Source organism: Melozone crissalis, unplaced genomic scaffold (assembly GCF_028551555.1).
Source record: "Melozone crissalis strain CALT ecotype California unplaced genomic scaffold, PUWL_Pcris_2 ptg000195l_1, whole genome shotgun sequence".
NCBI lineage: Eukaryota > Metazoa > Chordata > Aves > Passeriformes > Passerellidae > Melozone > Melozone crissalis.
Window position 1 is genome coordinate 549,154 of NW_026535960.1, and position 20,943 is coordinate 570,096.

General features: G+C 66.3%; 2 protein-coding genes across 2 annotated transcripts; one reads left to right on the forward strand and one right to left on the reverse strand.

Annotated features, from left to right (window-relative positions):
• Positions 1-954: 954 nt before the first annotated feature.
• On the reverse strand, positions 955-13,493 carry PARP10 (poly(ADP-ribose) polymerase family member 10). Its single transcript, XM_054293859.1, has 15 exons — positions 13,465-13,493; positions 11,867-12,596; positions 11,366-11,793; positions 10,797-10,921; positions 9,884-10,040; positions 9,189-9,349; positions 8,366-8,599; positions 7,065-7,283; positions 5,319-5,875; positions 4,228-4,440; positions 3,990-4,125; positions 2,891-3,859; positions 2,680-2,813; positions 2,433-2,610; positions 955-1,288 (listed from the first exon to the last, which is right to left on the reverse strand). The coding sequence occupies exons 1-15, from the start codon at positions 13,491-13,493 to the stop codon at positions 981-983; spliced, it is 4,578 nt and encodes a 1,525-aa protein (XP_054149834.1). The 3' UTR covers positions 955-980.
• On the forward strand, positions 11,266-20,358 carry GRINA (glutamate ionotropic receptor NMDA type subunit associated protein 1). The gene is made up of 7 exons (XM_054293898.1): positions 11,266-11,312; positions 14,732-15,071; positions 16,629-16,741; positions 16,816-17,016; positions 18,020-18,148; positions 18,410-18,553; positions 19,511-20,358. Exons 2-7 carry the CDS (start codon positions 14,762-14,764, stop codon positions 19,658-19,660), a joined length of 1,047 nt encoding a protein of 348 aa, XP_054149873.1. The 5' UTR covers positions 11,266-11,312; positions 14,732-14,761; the 3' UTR covers positions 19,661-20,358.
• The last annotated feature ends 585 nt before the right edge of the window (positions 20,359-20,943 follow it).

The following is a 20,943-nucleotide window of genomic DNA, read 5'->3' on the forward strand; positions in this document are numbered from 1 at the left end:
GGGTGCAGGGAACAGGCAGAGGTGCAGGTGAGGAGCAGGGTGCAGGTAGGAAAGAGGCAGGGAGGAGGGAGGAAGCAGGGAGCAGGCAGGGAGCAGGTGAGGAGCAGGAAGGGAGCAGGATACAGGTAGGGAGGAGGCAGGGAGCAAGTGAGGAGCAGGATGCAGGTAGGGTGCAGGCAGGGAACAGGTGAGGAGCAGGAAGGATGCAGGGAACAGGCAGAGGTGCAGGTGGGGAGCAGGATACAGGTAGGTGCAGGCAGGGAGCAGGTGAGGAGAAAGAAGGGTGCAGGAAACAGGCAGAGGTGCAGGAGTGGCCAGGTTCAGCCCTCTGGTGGCCCAGAGCCACCACCCCACACAGCCACCTCACTGGGGGACACAGCACCCACACACAGCCAGGTTCCTGCCTGACCCCACTCCCAGCGCTCCCAGTTGGGTCTGGGACCCCATCCACCCCAATGCCAGTGACCCCAGTTGGGTCTGGGACCCCATCCACCCCAATGCCAGTGCTCCCAGTTGGGTCTGGGACCCCATCCACCCCAATGCCAGTGCTCCCAGTTGGGTCTGGGACCCCATCCATCCCAATGCCAGTGCTCCCAGTTGGGACTGAGACATTCCCCCTATTCCAATGCTCCCAGTTGGGTCTGGAACTTCCCCTCCCCTCTCCCAGTCCCCCCTCAATCCCAGCCATGCAAAATACTCCAATTGATTAAAATTTCCAAATTTTATTTTCAGTTTCATTCTAAATTTCACTGGTGTCACACAGGTGACCCAAAGTCCTCCTGCCCACCTCCTGCCCTGGCACGAGGGTGCCCAGGAGCGTCCCCAAGTGAGGATCCCCCCACTGTGAGCTCCCGGGCAGGGCAGGAACATCCCTGCACGCCTTGAGCCCCCGGACACCGTAATCCCCACTTTGGCACCAGTGCCAGGGGATGCTGAGAGGATAAAAAGGGGTCCTTGCAGCAGAGCCCCTGCCGGGGGGCTCAGAGGGGGCCCCCGTGGCGGCTGCGGCAGGTGATGAGGTACTGCGGGTAGGCCTGGGTGTCGTTGAAGATGACGAAGATGTCGGGCTGCCGCGGGTCATCCACCACGCTGTGGTAGCGCTGGGGCGCCCCGGAGCCCTCGCGCGGAGGGGGTGCCCGCAGCCCCCGCCGCCCGGCCGTGAACTCCCCGGTCAGCACCTTGGCCATGAAGATGAACTTGGTCCCGTCGGCGCTGGGGGGGGAGTAGCGGTCCCGCGCCGAGATCGCCGCGCGCACCGCGAAGTAAACGCCGCGGCCGTAGAGCGTGGCTGCAGGACGGGCATCAGCTGGGGCACGGGGGGTGTGCCAGCGGCACCGGGAGCACATTGGCACCCCGGGGCCACACTGGCACCCAATTCCACACTGAGGGCACCGTGCCCACCTTGGCACCCCATTCCCACGCACCTGTGATCACCCTGTTCCTGTGCAAATGTGCCCACTTCACCATCCCATTCCTACACCAATGGCACCGTGCCCACCTTGGCACCCCCTTCCCATGCACTCATGATCACCTTGTTCCTGTGCAAATGGAACTGTGCTCACCCCACCACCCCGTTCCACACCAAGGGCACTGTGCCCACCTCACCACTCCATTCCACACTGAGGGCACCGTGCCCAACTTGGCACCCCATTCCCACACACCCATGATCACCCTGTTACTATGCAAATGGCACTGTGCCCATCTCACCACCCATTCCACACTGAGGGTACCATACCCACCTTGGCACCCTATTCCCATGCACCCATGATCACCCTGTTCCTGTGCAAATGTGCCCACCTCACCATCCCATTCCTACACCAATGGCACTGTGCATACCTTGGCATCCCATTCCCATGTACCCATGAGCACCCTGTTCCTGTGCAAATGGCACCATGCCCACCTTGGCACCACCACCTTGGCCACCAGCCCCTTCCCATGCACCCATTATCACCCTGTTCTTGTGCAAATGGCACTGTGCCCACCTCTTCACCCTGCTCCTACACCAATGGCACCATGCCCACCTTGGCACCCCATTCCCATGCCAATGGCACCCAGTGCCCTGTTCTCATGGTGCTGTCAGCATCATGCCAACATGAACACCCTGTACCCATGCCAATGACACCATGCCCCCCTTGGTGCCCTGTTCCCATGCCAATGACACCATGTCCCCCCTTGGTGCCCTGTTCCCATGCTGATGGCACCATGCCCTGCCTTGGTGCCCTGTTCCCATGCCAGTGATAGCATGTCCCTCCTTGGTGTCCTGTTCCCATGCTGATGGCAGCGTGCCCCCCCTTGGTGCCCTGTTCTCATGCTGATGGCATCATGCCTTCCTTTGGTGCCCTGTTCCCATGCTGATGGCACCGTGCCCCCCGTGGTGCTCATGCCCGCACCAAGGGCATCCCTGGTCACCCCCCCATGCGCCCAGTGCTCACCGTTCTTCCCGCAGAAGCTGCGGTTGAAGCCGTGCAGGCAGATCTCGCAGCTGGAGGCCTTGGTGGTGCCATGGAAGAGGACGCGCTCCACGGCGGTGCCGGCGGCACAGGCCCGCTTCACGCTGCCCTTCTTCAGCTGGTACTGCTTGTACAGCACTGGATGAATCAGCTTCTGCACCTGTTGGGCACCGCCGTGTCACTGCTGCGCCACGGGGACACCCTGGGGGTCCCCTGTGCCCAGCCCCACCTGCACGATGCTGATCTGGCTGTGCAGCTCCTCCAGAGTGCTGCAGAAGTGGCGCACCGTGTCAGCGAACTCCTCCGAGTCCTCAGCCAGCGCCATCAGCCGCACCTCCTCCTCCAGCCCAGCCACCTCTGGCCCTGCCAGACACGGATAAAGCCCTGGTGAGCGTGGGCACAGCGAGAGGCACGGCTGGCCCCATGGCACCCACACGCACCGAGCAGGAAGAAGGCGCTGTCCAGCGGGGGCTGGCTGCGGCAGACGGGCACGGCGCTGGCGCTGCCGAAGTCGAACTCCTCCATGCGCTCCAAATCCACGGTGAAGGGCCGCCCATCCAGCACCAGATCCAGCCGGCGCTCCTGACGCGACCAGGCCTGCTCCAGCAGCGCCGCTGCCTCGGGGGCATAGGGGACAGCAGTGCCAGAGGGGTCCCAGCGCACCCAGTGCGCGGTGGCAGCGGTGGTAGCAGTGGCAGCGGTGGCAGTGGGGTCAGCGGTGGCAGCAGTGGCAGCGGTGGCACCATGCCCCGGCGGTGGCAGGCGGTGGAGCAGCAAGGCGAGCTCTTGGGCAGCCAGGGCCGTGTAGTCGGCGAAACCGCGCAGCGTGGCGGTGTCACCGCGCAGACTGAGCTGCACAGTGTGCCGGCACCGCAGCAGCACCAGCGCGCAGCGCCTGGCAGCTGGCAGTGCCCGCAGCCGCTCGCTCACCACGTCCTGCGCCCGCAGCCGCCCCGCCAGCGCCCGCTCCAGCTCCCGCGCTGCCGCTGAGGCGTCCCGCTCGGAGGAGCAGAACACCGTCACCCGTGCCGTGTCCGCTGCCAGCAGCGCCTCCTCCAGCGAGGCCTCCCGTGCGGCCAGCAGCCTGGCATCCTCCTGGGCCTGCTCCTGCTCCTGCTCACGGCTGTAGGAGCTCAGGGACAGAGCGGTGGCGCGCGCCAGCTCCTCCTGCTCGTGCCTCGCGTGGTCCATGGAGTACTGGATGGCCAGGGCCATCTGCACCTCCTCCTCCTCCTCCTCCACCCCAGTGTCTGACAGCAGCTCCTTGGCACCATCGCCACCGGCTGCACAGATGAACGCGGCGTTGGGGTCCCACTCGTCACCAGGGAGGGTGTAAGGCCACGGGTCGGGGCTGCCACGGCTGTCGGCGTCGCTCGGGCGCAGCGCTGCCAGCAACTCCTTGATCTCCTCTGTGGGAGCAGTGGGGTGTCAGCCATGAGGCCCCACCACCATGTCCTGGGGAGGACCAGCACCTGTGGCCTCCTCATCCCACCGCAGCACCCACAGAGCGGGCACCAAAGTGTCACCCTCGCCCCTCACCTGCACTGGAATGGAAGCCGTGGTCACCACCATCCCCATCGCCATCAGCAGCGGCATTGTGGCCCTCAGGCAGGTCCTGGTGCCAGGAGCGTGGCCGGGGCTCCCTGCTTGGGGGCAGCAGTTCCTCCAACTCCAGCTGTGGGGACAAAGGGTGGCATCACCAACGCTGCTGTGGCACAGCAGGGACCAGCACAATGGCACCCACTTGCCAGACCCCTCCCTCCCCACGAGGCTGCACCTGGGTATCTGGAGGGCTCCAGGGTTCACCCTCCAGCTGGATGACGCACTGGAAGCGGCTCTCCAGCTGCTGCAGGAGGCTCTGCCCAGCCAGGTCCCGCAGGAAGCGGGCAACACCCGGGAAGTGCAGGGTGGTGGAGTGCGAGGCCACAGAGTCCAGCAGGCTCTGCAGGAAATCCGCCATGGCCTGGCACCGGCCAAGCTCCCCGCTCACCTGTCAGCAGAGGGGCAAAGGGTTGGCACCTGGGCACCAGTGCCTGCCCAGCTCCCCACTCACCTGCAGGCAGCGTGGGCAGCACCACGGGGTTGGCAGCCCCTGGCACGAGGATGTGCTGTGAGCATGAGGAGGTGGGGGTGCAGCAGAGACCCCTGCCCACACCTGCCTGCACTGCTGTCTGCACCTGCCTGCACCTGTCTGCACCTGCCCACACCTGCCTGCATCTGCCCACACCTACCTGCACCTGTCTATATCTGCCTGTACCTACCTGTACCTCCCTGCTCTGCTGCCTGCACCTGCTTGCACGTGCTCACACCCCTGCCTACACCTGCCTGCACCTGCCCACACCTACCTATACCTGCCCACACCCCTACCTACAATTGCTCACACCTGCCTGCACCTGCCAGTACCGCTGCCTACACCTGTCTGTACCTGCCGACACCCCTGCTTGCACCTGCCCACACCTACCTGTACCTTCCTGCACTGCTGCCTGTACCTGCCCAGACATGTTTGCACCTGTCTGTATCTGCCCACACCTGTCTGAACCTGTCCACACCTACTCGCATCTCCCTCCATTGCTGCCTATACCTGCCCACAATCCTGCCTACACCTACCTGCACCTCCCTGCACTGCTGCCTGCACCTGCCCACATCTCCCTGCACCTTTCTGCACCTGCCCACACCTGCCTGTACCTGCCCACTCCTGTCTGCATCTGCCCACACCTGTCTGCACCTGCCTGTACCTGCCCACACCTGCTTGCACCTGCCCACACCTGCCTTTACCTGCCCACACCCCTGCACTCGATGCTCTTTAAGGTCTCTTCCAACCTAGTCATTCTATGAACTCTGTCACTTCTACCCCTGCCTGCAGCTCACCCGGAAGCCAGAGATGTCCCCCCCCTCCAGTGGCAGCAGGGACACTTCGGGGACGCTGCTGAGCACGTCCTGGTAGTGCTGCTGCAGGTAGCGCACGGCTCCCGGCTCCACTGGCACCAGCGCCTCGTCCTGCACCGACACTGCTGACACCGGCTCTGGCACCACCACCGACACGGGCCTGGGGGGCTTGGCCTGGCTGGGCATGGCCCTGAGCCCCTCTTTGTCCGTGTCCCTGCTGGGGAAGGTGTTTGGGGGCTGCCCGGGCCCCGGGTGTGATGTTGGCACTGCTGGCGCTGGCGCCGTGTCCGGTGTGGGGTTCGTGTGTGCCACAGCAGGGTCTGAGGTTGGCACTGAGTCCGGCGGGCAATCTGTGTCCAGCAAGGGCTCCCTGACCAGCAGGGGCTCCGTGTCAGGAGGAGAGGCTCTGTCCGGAGCAGGGACAGCATCCGGGGGCACGTCCGTGTTCTCCTCCAGCAGCTCCAGGAAGGGAAAGTGGGGGGTGAGCTCCAGCACCGTGTCCTGCAGCCGGTGTGGCCTCTGCAGCACCCGCTCCGCGGCTGTGGGGACACAAGGATGGGCAGCTGGTGGCACAGAGCGGCTCCCTGTGCTCCTGTGATCACCCCGTTCCTCTGCAAATGGCACCATGCCCACCTTGGCACCCCCTTCCCATGTCCCCATGATCACCCTGTTCCTGTACAAATGGCACTGTGCCCACCTCGGCACCCCCTTCCCATGTCCCCATGATCACCCTGTTCCTCTGCAAATGGCACTGTGCCCATCTCACCACCCCTTTCCACACCAATGGCACTGTGCCCACTTTGGCACCCCCTTCCCATCCACCCATGACCACTAGTCTCTGTGCAAATGGCACTGTGCCCACCTCACCACCCCATTACATACTGAGGACATCGTGTCCACCTTGGCACCCCATTCCCATGCTCCCACGATCAACCTGTTCCTGTGCAAATGGCACCGTGCCCACCTCACCACTCTGTTCCCCCACCAAGAGCACCGTGCCCACCTTGGCACCCCATTCCCATGCACCCATGATCACCCCAATCCTGTGCAAATGGCACCAAGCCCTGCTTGGCACCCCACTCCACACCAAGGGCACTGTGCCCACCTTGGCATCCCATTCCCATCCACCCATGATCACCCTGTTCCTTTGCAAATGGCACTGTGACCACCCCACCACCCTAGTCCCGCACCAAGGGCACCGTGCCCACCTTGGCACCCCATTCGCATGCACCCATGATCACCTGTTCCTGTGCAAATGGCACCATGCCCACCTTGGCACCCCATTCCTGCACCAAGGGCACTGTGCCCACCTCACCATCTCTTTCCACACCAAGGGCATCGTGCCTACCTTGGCACCCCATTCTCATGCACACATGATCAGCCTGTTCCTGGGCAAATGGCACCATGCCCACCTCACTACCCTGTTCCCACACCAAGGGCACCATGCCCACCTCACCACCCCATTCCCATGCCCCCATGATCACCCCAATCCTGCGCAAATGGCACTGTGCTAACCTCACCATCCCATTCCATACTGAGGGCACTGTGCCCATCTTGGCACCTCATTCCCATGCACCCATTATCACCCTGTTCCTGTGCAGTGTGCCAGTGTGCCCACCTCACCACCCTGTTCCCGCACCAAAGGCACCTTGGCACCCCATTCCCATGCGCCCATGATCACCCTGTCCCTGAGCAATCGGCCCTGGCACCCTGGCACCATGCCCTCACCTGCTGGCTCCTGGAAGGTGACGATGGCCCCGTGCCCCCCTGGCAGCACCCGCACGTCGATGACATGGCCGCCGCCACTGCGCCGGTTCTCAAAGTAGAGCTCGAGCAGGTCCCGGCCCAGCGCCGTCCCCAGTGCCCTCACCCGCACTGCGGGGCTCCGTGGTACCCGCAGCAATGCCAGTCCCCGCCGCCGTGCCTGCTGCTCCGCCGATGCCAACTCTGGGGCACGGGCAGCGCTGGCACCGCGTCCCCATGGCCGTGCCACCGCGTCTCCATGGCCGTGACACCGTGCCCCCACCACGGCCCTGCCACTGCTCCCACCATGGCCCTGCCACCGTGTCCCCATGGCCATGTCACCACCTCCACCATGGCCGTGCCACTGCCCCCACCCTGGCCATGCCATCGCCCCCAGCATGGCTGTGCCACCGCGTCCCCATGGCCATGTCACTGCCTCCACCGTGGCCATGTCACTGCTCCCACCATGGCTGCGCCACCACCTCCACTACGGCCGTGCCACCACTTGCACCATGGCCCTGCCACCATCCCCACCATGGCCGTGCCACCGCCCTCACCGTGGCCATGCCACCGCCCCCACCAAGGCCATGCCATCGCCCCCACCATGGCCCTGCCACCGTCCCCACCATGGCCGTGCCACTGCCCTCACCGTGGCCGTGCCACCGCCCCCACCATGGCCATGCCATCGCCCCCACCATGGCCGTGCCACCGCCCCCCCTATGGCCATGTCACTGCCCCCACCATGGCTGTGCCACCGCCCCCAATATGGCCCTGCCACTGCCATCACCATTGCTGGGCTACTGCCCCCACCATGGCCATGTCACTGCCCCCACCATGGCCGTGTCACCACCCCCACCATGGCTGTGCCACTCCCGCCACCATGGCCGGGCCACCGCCCCCATGGTGCTGTCATGCCCAGGGCTGGGCACCTGGCAGAACCCGCGTCCCAAAATGCCATCCTGGTGTCCCCCCAAGATCATCAACCCACTCAACTCTCCCACCCCCGGCACCAGGGCACCTGGCAGATCCCATACCCCAAAACACCACCCCGGTGTCACCGCCAGACCCCCCAGCCCATCAGCCCCCTGCCCCCCAATACTCCCATCCCTGGTACCAGGGTGCCCAGCAGAACCCATGCCCCAAAATGCCACCCTGGTGTGTCCCCCAGACCCCCCAGCCCATTAGCATTCAAGCCCCCCAATACTCCCACCCCTGGCACCAGGGCACCCGGCAGAACCTGCACCCCAAAATGCCACCCTGGTGCCCCCCAGTGTCCCCAGTCCCACCTGGGGGGCTCAGAGGCTCCTGCAGGCGCAGCAGGCTCCAGCCGGGCACCGAGCCCTGGCACAGGGTGACAGTGCCAGGGGACACCCCCAGCAGGGTCCCCAGGTGCTCGGGGGGGGTCCCGGGCTCCAGACCCCGCAGTAGCAGGTGGGAGGGGTCCCAGGGGGGGGCCGGACGCACCCCCAGCTCGGCCCCCCCGAGCCTGTGGCTGCCGTGGGCCAACACGTTCTGTGCATCTGGGGAGGGAAGGCAGGGTCACTGGGGACTCACCCAGCACCCTGCGACCCCCGGGGGCACAGCACCGCTCACCAGTGCTCCCAGTGGGGCTGGGAACCCCCACACCCCAACCCAGTGCTCCCAGTAGGGCTGGGAACCCCTCAGCCCATCCCAGTGGGACTGGGAACCCCCACACCCCATCCCAGCGCTCCCAGCTGGGACTGGGATCCCCCACACCCTATCCCAGCGCTCCCAGTGGGGCTGGGAACCCCCTGACCCTATCCCAGTGCTCCTAATAGGGACTGGGTCCCCCACACCCTATCCCAGTGCTCCCAGTGGGGCTGGGAGCTCCAAACATAATCCCAGTGCTCCCAGCTGGGACTGGGATCCCCCACACCCCATCCCAGCGCTCCCAGTGCGACTGGGATGGTCACACACCCCATCCCCGCGATCTCAGTAGGACCGAGATCCCCAAATCCCACCCCAGTGCTTCCATTGCAACTGAGACCTCCAAATCCCACCCCAGTGCTCCCATTTGGGACCGTGACCCCCAAATCCCACCCCAGAGCTCCCAGCTGAACCGGGACACGCCCCCCTGCCCACGCTTACCCTGGGGGTCTTCGAAGGTGAGGAAGAGGAGGGGCCCGAGGCGCTGGCAGCTCTGCACGGGCCCCCCGCCCGAGCGCCGCCGGCTCTCGAAGTACAGCACCAGCAGCTCCTCGGGGGCGTCGGGGGGCACCCCCCGCACCTCCAGCACCCCTCCGGCCATCCTGGGACACACACACGTATGGGGCTGGGTTCCTTTACGCCCCCTCCCTCCCCAACCCTCTGGGACGCCCCGTGACCCCAAGCCCCCTCCCCAAACTCCCCGTTCGTGCCCCTCCCCGGACCGAGGGTCCCCTCGGCCCCGCGTCCCCGGGGGGGACCCCCCTTTAGCCCCGGGACCCCCGCCCCAGGGCGGGACCCCTCGATCGCCCCGCACCTCCCCAGCCCCGTGGGGATTCCACACCCCCCGGCAGAGCCCCCCCACCCCGCACCGGACCGGGACCCCCCGATGGCCCCGGAACCCCCAGCTCCGTGGGGGTCCCACACCTCCCGACAGAGCCCCCCACCCCGCACCGGATCGGGACCCCCCGATCGCCCCGGATCCCCCCAGCCCCATAGAGGTTCCACACTCTCCGGAAGGGTGTCCCCACATCCCGGACCGGGACCCTCCGATCGCCCGGGACCCCCCAGCCCCATGGAGGTCCCACACCCCCCGGCAGGGTCCCCCCACACCCCGCGGGGCAGGGGCCCCCACGCACCGGACGCTGCGAGGCTCCGCCCCGGCCGAGAACAGAAACCGAAACGGGACCAAAACGGGAAGGGGAAGGGCGGGGGGCGGGACCGGGGTGGGGACACGGGACAGCCCCCACGCAGGACACGGGGACGCGGGGCCGTCCTGCAGAGGGGGACCGGGGACTGCAGGACCGGCCACACGCGGGACACGGGAGCAGCACCACGGGTGACAGGGGGACAAGTGACTGTCCCTTGTGCGTGACCGGCCCCACGAGTGACCAGAGGACACGGAACTGACCCCAGAGGTGACAAGGTAACACGGCAAAAGCCCCACAGAGGTACACGAGAATGACGTAGGCGCATGGGTCATCCCCAGGGGTGACAGGGGGACATGTGGCTGTCCCTCATGCCTGACCGAGGGATCCGTGACCGTCCCCACGAGTGACCAGGGGACACGGAACTGACCCCAGATGCAACAAAGGGACACGGAATAAGCCCCCACAGAGTTACACAAGAATGACATAGGCGCACGGGCCATCCCCAGGGGTGACAGGGGGACAAGTGACTGGCCATCCTGAGTGACCAGGGGTGACAGGGGGACATGTGGCTGTCCCATGTGTGTGAGCGAGGGACCCGTGACCGTCGCCACGAGTGACCACGGGACACGGAACTGACCCCAGATGCAACAAAGGGACACGGAATAAGCCCCATAGAGGTACACGAGAATGGCATAGGCGCACGGGCCATCCCCAGGGGTGACAGGGGGACATGTGGCTGTCCCTCGCGTGTCACCGCAGGCGCGTGACCGTCCCCAGGAGTGACCAGGGGGCACAGAACTGACCCCAGATATGAGAAGGGGACATGAGATAAGCCCCAGGAGTGACCAGGGGACACAGAACTGACCCCAGACATGACAAGGGGACACCAGAAAAGCCCCACAGAAGTACATGAGAATGACGTAGGCGTACGGGCCATCCCCAGGAGTGACACGGGGACACGTGGCCGCCCCTCGCGTGTCACTGCGGGCGCGTGACCGTCCCCACGGGTGACCGGGGGACACGGGACTGATCCCAGAAGTGATAAGGGGACACGGAATAAGCCCCACAGAGGTACACAAGAATGATATAGGTGCACGGGCCATCCCCAGGGGTGACAGAGTGACACGTGTCCATCCCCTGCGCGTCACCGCGGGCGCGTGACCGTCCCCACGCGTGACGCGGCGGGGCCGGGGCCGCCCGCCACGAGTGCGCGCTGCCGCCAGCAGGGGGCGCTCTGCTGCACGGCCCCCTTGGCCCCGCCCCCAAATAGGCCCAGCCCCTCATCAGCTCCTGTGGCCTACGCTGCATTAGCGGGCCGGGCCCCGCCCAGTCCCCGCCCCCTACAAAGTCCCGCCCCGTCCAGGCCCCGCCCCGCCCGGCGCGCAGCGAGCGGACCCCGCGCAGCTCGGCCCGGCCGGTGAGCGGGGGGCGCGGGGGGATCGGGGGGTCCGGGGCTCGGGTGAGGGGTACCGGCGGCGAGCGGAGGGTGCGGAGGCTCCGGAGGAGCCCCCGAGCACGGTTCCCTCCGCCGCTTCCCGCTGCCGCAGTCCGCAGCGCACGGGTTCGGTGCGAGGCGGGGGGGGTAGCGGGGCGAGGGTAGCGGGGCCGAGCGGGACCCCGCGGCCGCGGGCACGGCGGGGGTCTCCGGGCCGCTCCCCCCGCGGCAGCGCTCGGGGATTAGGCTCGCTGCTGCCGTAAATAGGCCGCGCCGGGGCTTTACCGAGCGTCAGGGCAAAGCGGCTTACGGGACTCGGAGAGAACCGGGGGGGCGGCGGCACCCCCGCAACCCGTGATGCGGGAGCACCTGCACCCCCGCAAGCCCGCCCGCTGGGCTGTGGGCATCCCTGCGCCCCCCGCACGCCGCACTGCCGGCTCCCCCGCGCCCCCCGCACGCGGTGCTGCGGGCACCCCCGCACCCCGTGATGCGGCCCCCCCGCATCCCCGCAATCCGGGTGCGTTCACCCCCCGCACCCTGCGAGCCCACAGCGCCCGCACCCCATGGCCCTGCTCGGGGTGCCCCCCGTGCCTCCATGTGGGGTGCGCGCCGCGGCCCCTGACCCCGTTCAGGGAGTCTCCGGTGCCCCACACACCCCAGGAATGCCGAGGCCCGAAATGCGCCCCCCGCCCGGTGTCGGTGTCGGTGCCGCCCCCGCGGCGCCGCAGGGCCGGGCCCCCCCCGTCCCGCCGCCCGCCCGCCCGGGGCGCGGGGCCGTCACGCGGCCGCCGTGGTTGCGCCACCGGCCGGCGCTGCCCGTTGGCCGGGCCGGGGCCGCTGCGGCACCGGAACAGCGGCGGAACCGCTTGGGCACCGCCGCCTGCCAGGCTGCGGCACCGGCAGCGAGCCCGCACGGGTACCGGTGCCGGTACCGCACCGCCGAGTGCGCGATCCCCGCCTAGGGCGCAGCCGCCCCTCCCGCACCGCCCGGTTTTGTAACCGGGCTCCGGGAGCGGGGGCGGCCCCGGGGCTGCGGTGGAGCCCGCCCGGCTCGATGCGGTGGGGCCGCGGCCTGGGCACGGGCCTGGCAGGACGCCGCCGCTCGCGGTGACGGCCCAAGGGGGCAGTGAAGCAGCGCCGGGGCTCCCCCGCACCGCTGCCGGTAATCGCGGCCGGAACCGGTCCCGCACGGCGATCTCAGCCCCGCACTCCGACCCGCGGCCCCCGACCCGCACCCGGTCCCGCACAGCGATCCCAGCCCCGGGGCTGTTGCCATGGCAACGGCCTCACCGCCGCCATCTTGTGCGGGCACGGAGGGAGCGGGATGGGACCCCCTCATGGCAGGGACCCCCATCCCGAGGCATCCCCGAGTGAGGGACCCTCATCCCGGGCAATCCCAGAGTGAGGGACCCCTATATCAGGCATCCCCCGAGTGAGGGACCCCCATCCTGGGGCATCCCGCGAGTGAGGGACCCCCATCCTGGGCATCCCCCGAGTGCAGGACTCCCATCCTGGTGCATCCCCGAGTGCGGGACCCCCATCCCAGGAGCATTCCTGAGTGAGGGACCCCCATCCTAGATCATCCCCAAGTGCGGGATCCCCATCCCAGGCATCCCCTGAGTGAGGAGCCCCCATCCCGGTGCATCCCCCGAGTGAGGGACCCCCATCCTGGGCATCCCCGAGTGAGGGACCCCCATCCCGGGCATCCCTCGAGTGGGGACCCCCATACCGGAGCATTCCCTGAGTGAGGGACCCCCATGCTGGGCATCCCCCGACTGAGGGACCCCCATGCCGGGCATGCCCTAAGTGAGGGACCCCCATCCTGGGCATCTCTCGAGTGAGAGACCCCCATCCTGGGGCATCCCTCGAGTGGAGACCCCCATACCGGAGCATTCCCTGAGTGAGGGACCCCTGTCCTGGGCATCCCCCGACTGAGGAACGCCCATCCCAGGCATCCCCTGAGTGAGGACCCCCCATCCCAGTGCATCCCCCGAGTGAAGGACCCCCATCCTGGGCATCCCCAAGTGAGGGACCCCCATCCCGGGCATCCCTCGAGTGGAGACCCCCATACCGGAGCATTCCCTGAGTGAGGGACCCCCATCCTGGGCATCTCCCGACTGAGGGACCCCCATACCGGGCATGCCCTAAGTGAGAGACCCCCATCCCGGGTGTCTCCGAATGAGGGACCCCCATCCCCGGGCATGCCCTAAGTGAGAGACCCCCATCCCGGGTGTCTCCGAATGAGGGACCCCCATCATGGTGCATCCCCCGAGTGAGGGACCCCCATCCTGGGGCATTCTCCGAGTGAGGGACCCCCATCATGGTGCATCCCCCAAGTGAGGGACCCCCATCCTGGGGCGTTCCCAAGTAAGGGACCCCCATTTTGGGGCACCCCTGAGTGAGGGACCCCCATCCCAGGGCTTTCCCGTGTGTGGACCCCTCTCCTGGGTGTCCCCGGAGTGATGGACCTCCATCCTGGCCATTCCCGAGTGAGAGACTCCCATCCTGGGGCATCCCCCGAGTGTGGGACTCCCATCCTGGGGCATCCCCTGAGTGAGGGACCCCCTTTCTGGTGCATCCCCGAGTGAGGGACCCCCATCCCGGGCATTCCCCGAAGGAGAGACCCCCATTCCAGGGCATTCCCCGAAGGAGAGACCTCCATCCCGGGCATCCCCCAAGTGTGGGACCCCCATCCCGAGGCATCCCCTGAGTGAGGGACCCCCATCCTGGGGCATCCCCTAAGTGAGGGACCCCCATCATGGGCATCCCCCGAGTGAGTGACCCCCATCCCAGAGCATCTCCTGAGCAAGGGACCCCCATCCCAGAGCATTACCGAGTGAGGGACCCCCACCCTGGGGCATCCCTGAGTGAGGGACCCCCATCCTGGGGTATCTCCCAGTCAGGACCCCCGGGGTGGTTGTGATGGCCATGGGGGGCTGATGATGGCCATGAGGGGCTGATGGCCGTGGGGGTGATGAGGATGGGGGTGACAGCAGTGGGAGGATGATGGCCATGGGGGGTTTGATGGCCATGGGGGGCCGATGATGGCCATGGGGGGGTGATGAGGATGGGGGTGACAGTTGTGGGAAGGTGATGGCCATGGGGGGATGATGGCCTTGGGGGTGATGAGGAAGGGGGTGATAGCAGTGGGAAGGTGATGGCCACTGGAGGGTGATGGCCATGGGGGGCCGATGATGGCCATGGGGGGGTGATGAGGAAGGAGGCCACGTGTGGCTACTGAGGACAGAGTGATAGCTGTGGGGGGACAGCCATGAGGGTCTGATGGCTGTACTGGGGGGGATGAAGACGAGGGGGATGAAAGCTATGAGGGGTGATGAGGACGTGGGTGACAGCCATGGAGGACGACGCCACCATCTCTAACCCCCTGTCTCCCCCCACAGCACCAAGGCGGCCGCAGCCTGCGCGCCACCATGTCCCACGAGAAGAGTTTCCTGGTGACGAACGACGGTTTCGGGGGCCAGCAGCCGCCCACGGCCCCTCCAGCGTACCCACAGCCCCCGTACCCCGTGGCCCCGTACCCCCAGCCCCAGTTTGGCCCCACGCCCTACCCGCAGCCGGGCTTCACGCCGGGGCCGGGGCCGTACCCGCCGCCGGGGCCGTACCCCCCCGCCGGGCCGTACCCCCCCGGGCCGTACCCCCCGCCCGGGCCCTACCCCCAGGGCCCCTATGGGCAGCCGCCCTATGCCCAGCCCCAGCCCATGGTCCCCGGAGACCAGGACTGTAAGTACCGGGAAAAGGGGGGTGGAGGGCTGCAAATGGGCTGGGGGACCCTCCTGGCTGTCACATGGGGGTGTGTGACACACCTGGGCTCCTGTCTGAGGCTGGGGGGAGGTTCAGGTGTGTGGGGCAGCCCCTGGGTTTGGGCACTGAGGGAATCCCTGGGGGGCTCTCTTGAAGGGGGAGCAGCACAGACAGCGGGGGGTCTGGCAGATCAGGGGGCTCAAGTGGGGCAGCAGGGACCCCTCTATGGCTCCTGGCTGCTGTCCCACATGTCCTGGGGGGCAGCTGGGGGACCATGCCCACTGAGGATGGTGTTGGCTATGACCCTGTGAGGGATGACACTGCCCAGAGCCGTGCCAGCTGTGATACATGGCTTTGGGGGACACAGAGCTCCACTCCTTGTGGCTCCTGTCCCACACATCTGTGTGACTGGGGGGGGGGGGGGACGGACTGTGCCCACTGGGGGACTGTGCCCACTGGGGATGGTGCTGGCTGTGACCCTGGGAGAGGGGTGACACTGCTCAGAGCCGTGCCAGCTGTGACACCTGGCTTTGGTGGGCACAGAGCTCCACTCCCCGTGGCTCCTGGCTGCTGTCCCACAGAATGTGGGGGACTGTGCCCACTGGGGATGGACCCTGGGATGGGGGTGACACTGCCCAGAGCCATGCCAGCTGTGACCCATGGCTTTGTGGGGCACTCCCTGTAGCTCCTGGCTGCTGTCCCACATGTCCTGGGGGGCAGCTGGAGGTCTCTGCCCATGGGGGATGGCAGTGCCTGTGACCCTGGGAGGGGACACTACCCCGAGCCATGCCAGCTGTGACACCTGGCTTTGGGGGACGCAGAGCACCACTCCCCATAGCTCCTGCTCCACATGTCCTGGGGGGCAGCTGGAGGTCTGTGCCCACGGGGAATGGCAGTGCCTGTGACCCTGGGAGGGGGGACACTGCCCCGAGCCATGCCAGCTCTGACACCTGGCTTTGGTGGGCACAGAGCTCCACTCCCCATGGCTCCTGCCCCACACATCCTGTGGGACCACGCCCACCGGGAATGGCACTGGCTGTGACCCTGGGAGGGGGGACACTGCCCTGAGCCGTGCCAGCTGTGACACCTGGCTTTGTGGAGCACTTCCCATGGCTCCTGGCTGCAGTCCCACATGTCCTGGGGGACCATGCCCACCAGGGATGGTGCTGGCATGCCCAGAGCCGTGCCAGCTGTGACAGTTGGCTTTGGGGGACACAGAGCTCCACTCCCCGTGGCTCCTTCCCAACAGATCCTGGGGAACTGTGCCCACTGGGGACAGCACTGGCTGTGACCCTGGGAGGGGGGACACTGCCCAGAGCCATGCCAGCTGTGACACCTGGCTTTGTGGGGCACTCCCCATGGCTCCTGGCTGCTGTCCCACACATTCTGGGGGACCATGCCCACTGGGAATGGCACTGGCTGTGACCCCGGGAGGGGTGACACTGCCCCGAGCCATGCCAGCTGTGATACTTGGCTTTGGGGGACACTCCCCATGGCTCCTGGGACCCTCCCAAGCAGTGTGCCCCCTCCCCACAGCCCCCCTGCACAGCACCTACCACGAGGACGGGCCCCCCTCCTACTATGACAACCAGGACTTCCCGTCGGCGCACTGGGACGACAAGAGCATCCGGCAGGCCTTCATCCGCAAGGTGGGACACGGGGGCCTCGGGGCGGGGTACGGGGCATTGGGGGACCCCCCTGTGACCCTGCCCCCCGTCCCCAGGTGTTCCTGGTGCTCACGCTGCAGCTGACCGTCACCTTCGCCTTCGTGACCGTCTTCACCTTCGTCAAAGGCGTGCGGGGCTTCGTGCAGCGCAACGTGTGGACGTACTACGTGTCCTACGCCGTGTTCTTCATCTCCCTCATCGTCCTCAGCTGCTGCGGCGACTTCCGCCGCAAGCACCCCTGGAACCTCGTGTCCCTGGTGGGCTGGGGGCACGGCTGGATGGGTGTGGGGAGTGGGGGCATCCTGGGCTAGGGGCACGGCATGGCAAGGGCTGGGGAGTTGGGGCATCCTGGGCCAGGGGCATGGCATGGCAGGGGTTAAGGGTGCTGGGCTGGAGGCGCATGGAGGGTTTGGGGGTGCCATAGTGGGTTTGGGGATGCTGAGCCAGGGGCACACAGAGGGTTTAAGGGTGCTGGTTTGGGGGGTCCATGGAAGGTTTAGGGGTGCCACAGTGGGGGCACTTGGTGGGGCAGGTTTGGGGGTGCTGATCTAGGAACACACAGAGGGTTTAAGGATGCTGGGATTGGAGGTCCATGGAAGGTTTGGGGTGCTATGGTGGGGGTGGGTATAGGGGTGCTGAGCCAGGGGCACACAAAGGGTTGGGAGACGCTGAGTCAGGGGGCACGTGGAAGGTTTGGGGGTGCCATGGTGGGGGCACTTGGTAGGGTGGGTTTGGGAGTGCTAGGCCAGGGAGCACACGGCAGGTTTGGAGGTGCCAGGCTGAGGGGGCAGATCTGGGGTGCTGCACCACGGAGGTTTTGGGGCAGGTTTGGAGCTGGTGGGGTGACAGGGCAGGTTTGGGGGTGCCGAGCCAGGAGCACACAGAGGGTTTAAGGGTGCTGGGCTGGGGGTCCACGGAAGGTTTGGGGGTGCCACCGTGGGGTGGGTTTGGGGGTGCTGAGCCAGTGGCACACAGAAGGTTTAAGGGTGCTGGGCTTGGGGTCACATGGAAGGTTTGGGGATGCCAAGCCAGGGGCACACAGAGGGTTTGGAGGTGCCAGGCTGAGGGGGCAGATTTGGGGTGCTGCGCCACGGAGGTTTTGGGGCAGGTTTGGAGCTGGGTGGGGTGACAGGGCAGGTTTGGGGGTGCAGAACCAGGGGCATATGGAGGATTTAGGGTGCTGGGTTGGGGGCACATGGCATGTTTGTGGGTGCCAGGCTGGGCACACAGGCCTGATGGGTTACCCCTTTGCCTTGCCAGTCCATCCTGACTGTCAGCCTGTCCTACATGGTGGGGATGATTGCCAGCTTCTATGACACCGAGGCTGTCATCATGGCTGTCGGCATCACCGTCGTCGTCTGCTTCACCGTGGTCATCTTCTCCCTGCAGGTCAGCGCCAGGGCTGCCCCTGCTCCTGCCTGGGGGGCTCCAGACTGGGGGTACAACATCCCAGTGACTCCCTCTGGGCTCCTGGGGGGCTGTGGGATCTCCTCTCATGGGCCTTTGGACCCCAGATGGGGTGTACAGCCCTCCCCAGCTCCCTGCTGGGTCTGTGGGATCTGAGCAGGGTGCTGAGCCCTCCCTCTGAGCTCCCTGCTGGCTCTGGGGGCTCCACCCGGGCTCTGACCCCACCAATCCCCCTCCCCACAGACCAAGTACGACTTCACCTCGTGCCGGGGCGTGCTCATCATCTGCCTGGTGGTGCTCGTGCTCTTCTCCATCCTCTGCATCTTCATCCGGAACCGCATTGTGGACATCGTCTACGCCTCGCTGGGAGCCCTGCTCTTCACCTGCGTGAGTCGGGGGGCTGGGACCCCCGGCTGCTGCGGGGGGGACAGTGCCACCAGCACCCCTGGGTGCTCCAGCTCCATAGGGACACACAGGGTGTGCCTTGGGGTGCCTGGTTGATTTGGGATTAGGGGATTTATGGGACCTGTTGGTTCCTCCTGCCCCTGACACTGCCCCATTCTGCAGTTCCTGGAGGTGGACAAGCAGGGTGTGCTTGGCTGGTTTGTGGTGGGAGGGATTTATAGGACCTGGTGGTTCCTCTTGCTCCCCACAGTGCTCTGTTCCACAGTTCCTGGTGGTGGACACACAGGGTGTGCTCAGGGTGAAGCGTGCAGGGTGTGCTTGGCTGGTTTAGGGTTGGGGTATTTATGGGACCCGTTGGTTCCTCCCACCCCTGACACTGCCCTGTCCCGCAGTTCCTGGTGGTGGACACACAGGGTGTGCTTGGGGTGTCTGGCTGGTTTGGGATTGGGGAATTTGTGAGACCTGCTGGTTCCTCCTGCCCCCACACTGCCCCATCCTGCTGTTCCTGGAGGTGGACACGCAGGGTGTCCTTGGGGTGGATGGTGCAGGGTGTGCCTGGCTGGTTTGGGGTGGGAGGGATTTATGGGACCTGCTGGTTCCTCCCTCCCCTGACACTGCCCCGTCCTGCAGTTCCTTGTGGTGGACATGCAGGGTGTGCTTGGGGTGTCTGGCTGGTTTGGGATTGGGGGATTTATGGTACCTGCTGATTCCTCCTGCCCCCCACACTACCCCATCCCACAGTTCACTGAGGTGGACATGCAGGGTGTGATTGACTGGTTTGGGATTGGGGGATTTATGGGACCTGCTGGTTCCTCCCTCCCCTGACACTGCTCCGTCCCACAGTTCCTGATGGTGGACACGCAGGGTGGAGGGTGCAGGATGTGCCTGGCTGGTTTGGGATTGGGGGATTTATGGGACCTGTTGTGCCCCATCCCGCAGTTCCTGGCGGTGGACACGCAGCTGATCCTGGGCAACAAGCAGCTGGCACTGAGCCCCGAGGAGTACATCTTCGCCGCGCTCAACCTCTACACCGACATCATCAACATCTTCCTCTACATCCTCGCCATCATCGGCCGGGCCAAGGAGTAGCCGCCGCCCCCGCCCAGCCCCGCCGCTCGCCGCGGCCCCACCCCGGTCGGGATCCCCTCCCCATAGCCGGTTTTGTCGCCGTTCTCATCGCGTTCCCCGGCGGTTCCTGCCCTGCGGGGGCTCGCTGGTGCGGGGCTGCCACGGCCCCCCCGGCCCCCTGCTCCTCCCCGCTGTGAATACGATTTTCCTCCCCTACCCCACCCCGTTGCGTTGAACGCGGACTGGAAGCACTTTGGACCCCCCTCTGTCCTGTCCTGTCCCCACCACGCTGTCCCCTCCCTGTCACCACTCCAGCTGCGCAGGCAGGGGCAGTGCCAGCAGCACTGCAGATCCCCCCGGGCCACTGTCCCTGCCTGTCCCCACCCCAGGCCCCCCGTGCCACATTCCTGTGGCACCTCCAGCCATCCCCGAGGCACCGTTCCCACGTGGGTGTACCACCAGAACCCCTCGAGCCACTGTCCCTGTCTGTCCCCAGACCCCTGAGCCTGTGGCACCCTCCTGCTCTGAGCCACTGTCCTCATGTGGAGACACTCTGAGACCCCCCAAACCACCAGCCCTGCCCATTGCCACCTGCCTGTCCCCACCCCCGTGCCACAGCCCCTCTTGTGGCACCCCCAGACCCCCCTGCCCTCCCCGCGTGGCCGAGGCCCCATCCTGGTCCTGCTGTTAATAAATTGTCTTGTTCATCTCCCACGGCTCTGGCTCCATCCCAGGGTGTCCTGCTGTCCCCACCACGTTCCAGCTGGGGTCGGGTGCCACCAGGGCTGAGGACAGCCTGGGGACAAGAAGGCTCAGGGTCAACCCCACCAGGACCAGAGGAGGCAGCCAGGTGAGGTTGGTCCTCTTTCCTGAGGCTGAGGGGAGGTTTAGGGTGGATAATGGGGAAATTCCTTCCTGGAAGGGGCTGTGCAGCCCTGGCACTGCTGCCCCAGGCAGGGCTGGAGTCCCCATCCCTGGGGGGATTTAACAATGTGTGTATGTGGCATTTGGGCACATGGTCTGGGGTGGCCTTGGCAGTGCCATGAGCAGTGCTGGACCCGCTGGGCTCAGAGGCTTTTCCATCCAACCCAACCATTCCATGGTTCCTTGATGCCCAGTCTATCCTGGCAGGTCCTGGCACTCTCCTTGGCAGCTCCAGCCCTGGCCAATATTTCTGTCTGCACATTCTCCCTCGGGAAACATTCCCTGCTCTTCCTCTGCTGCTCCCAGGCCTCTCCTGCTTAAGAGTTTTAAGAGCAGCTTTTAAGGGTTTTAAGGTGGCACCAGCAAAAGGAGGTTTTAAA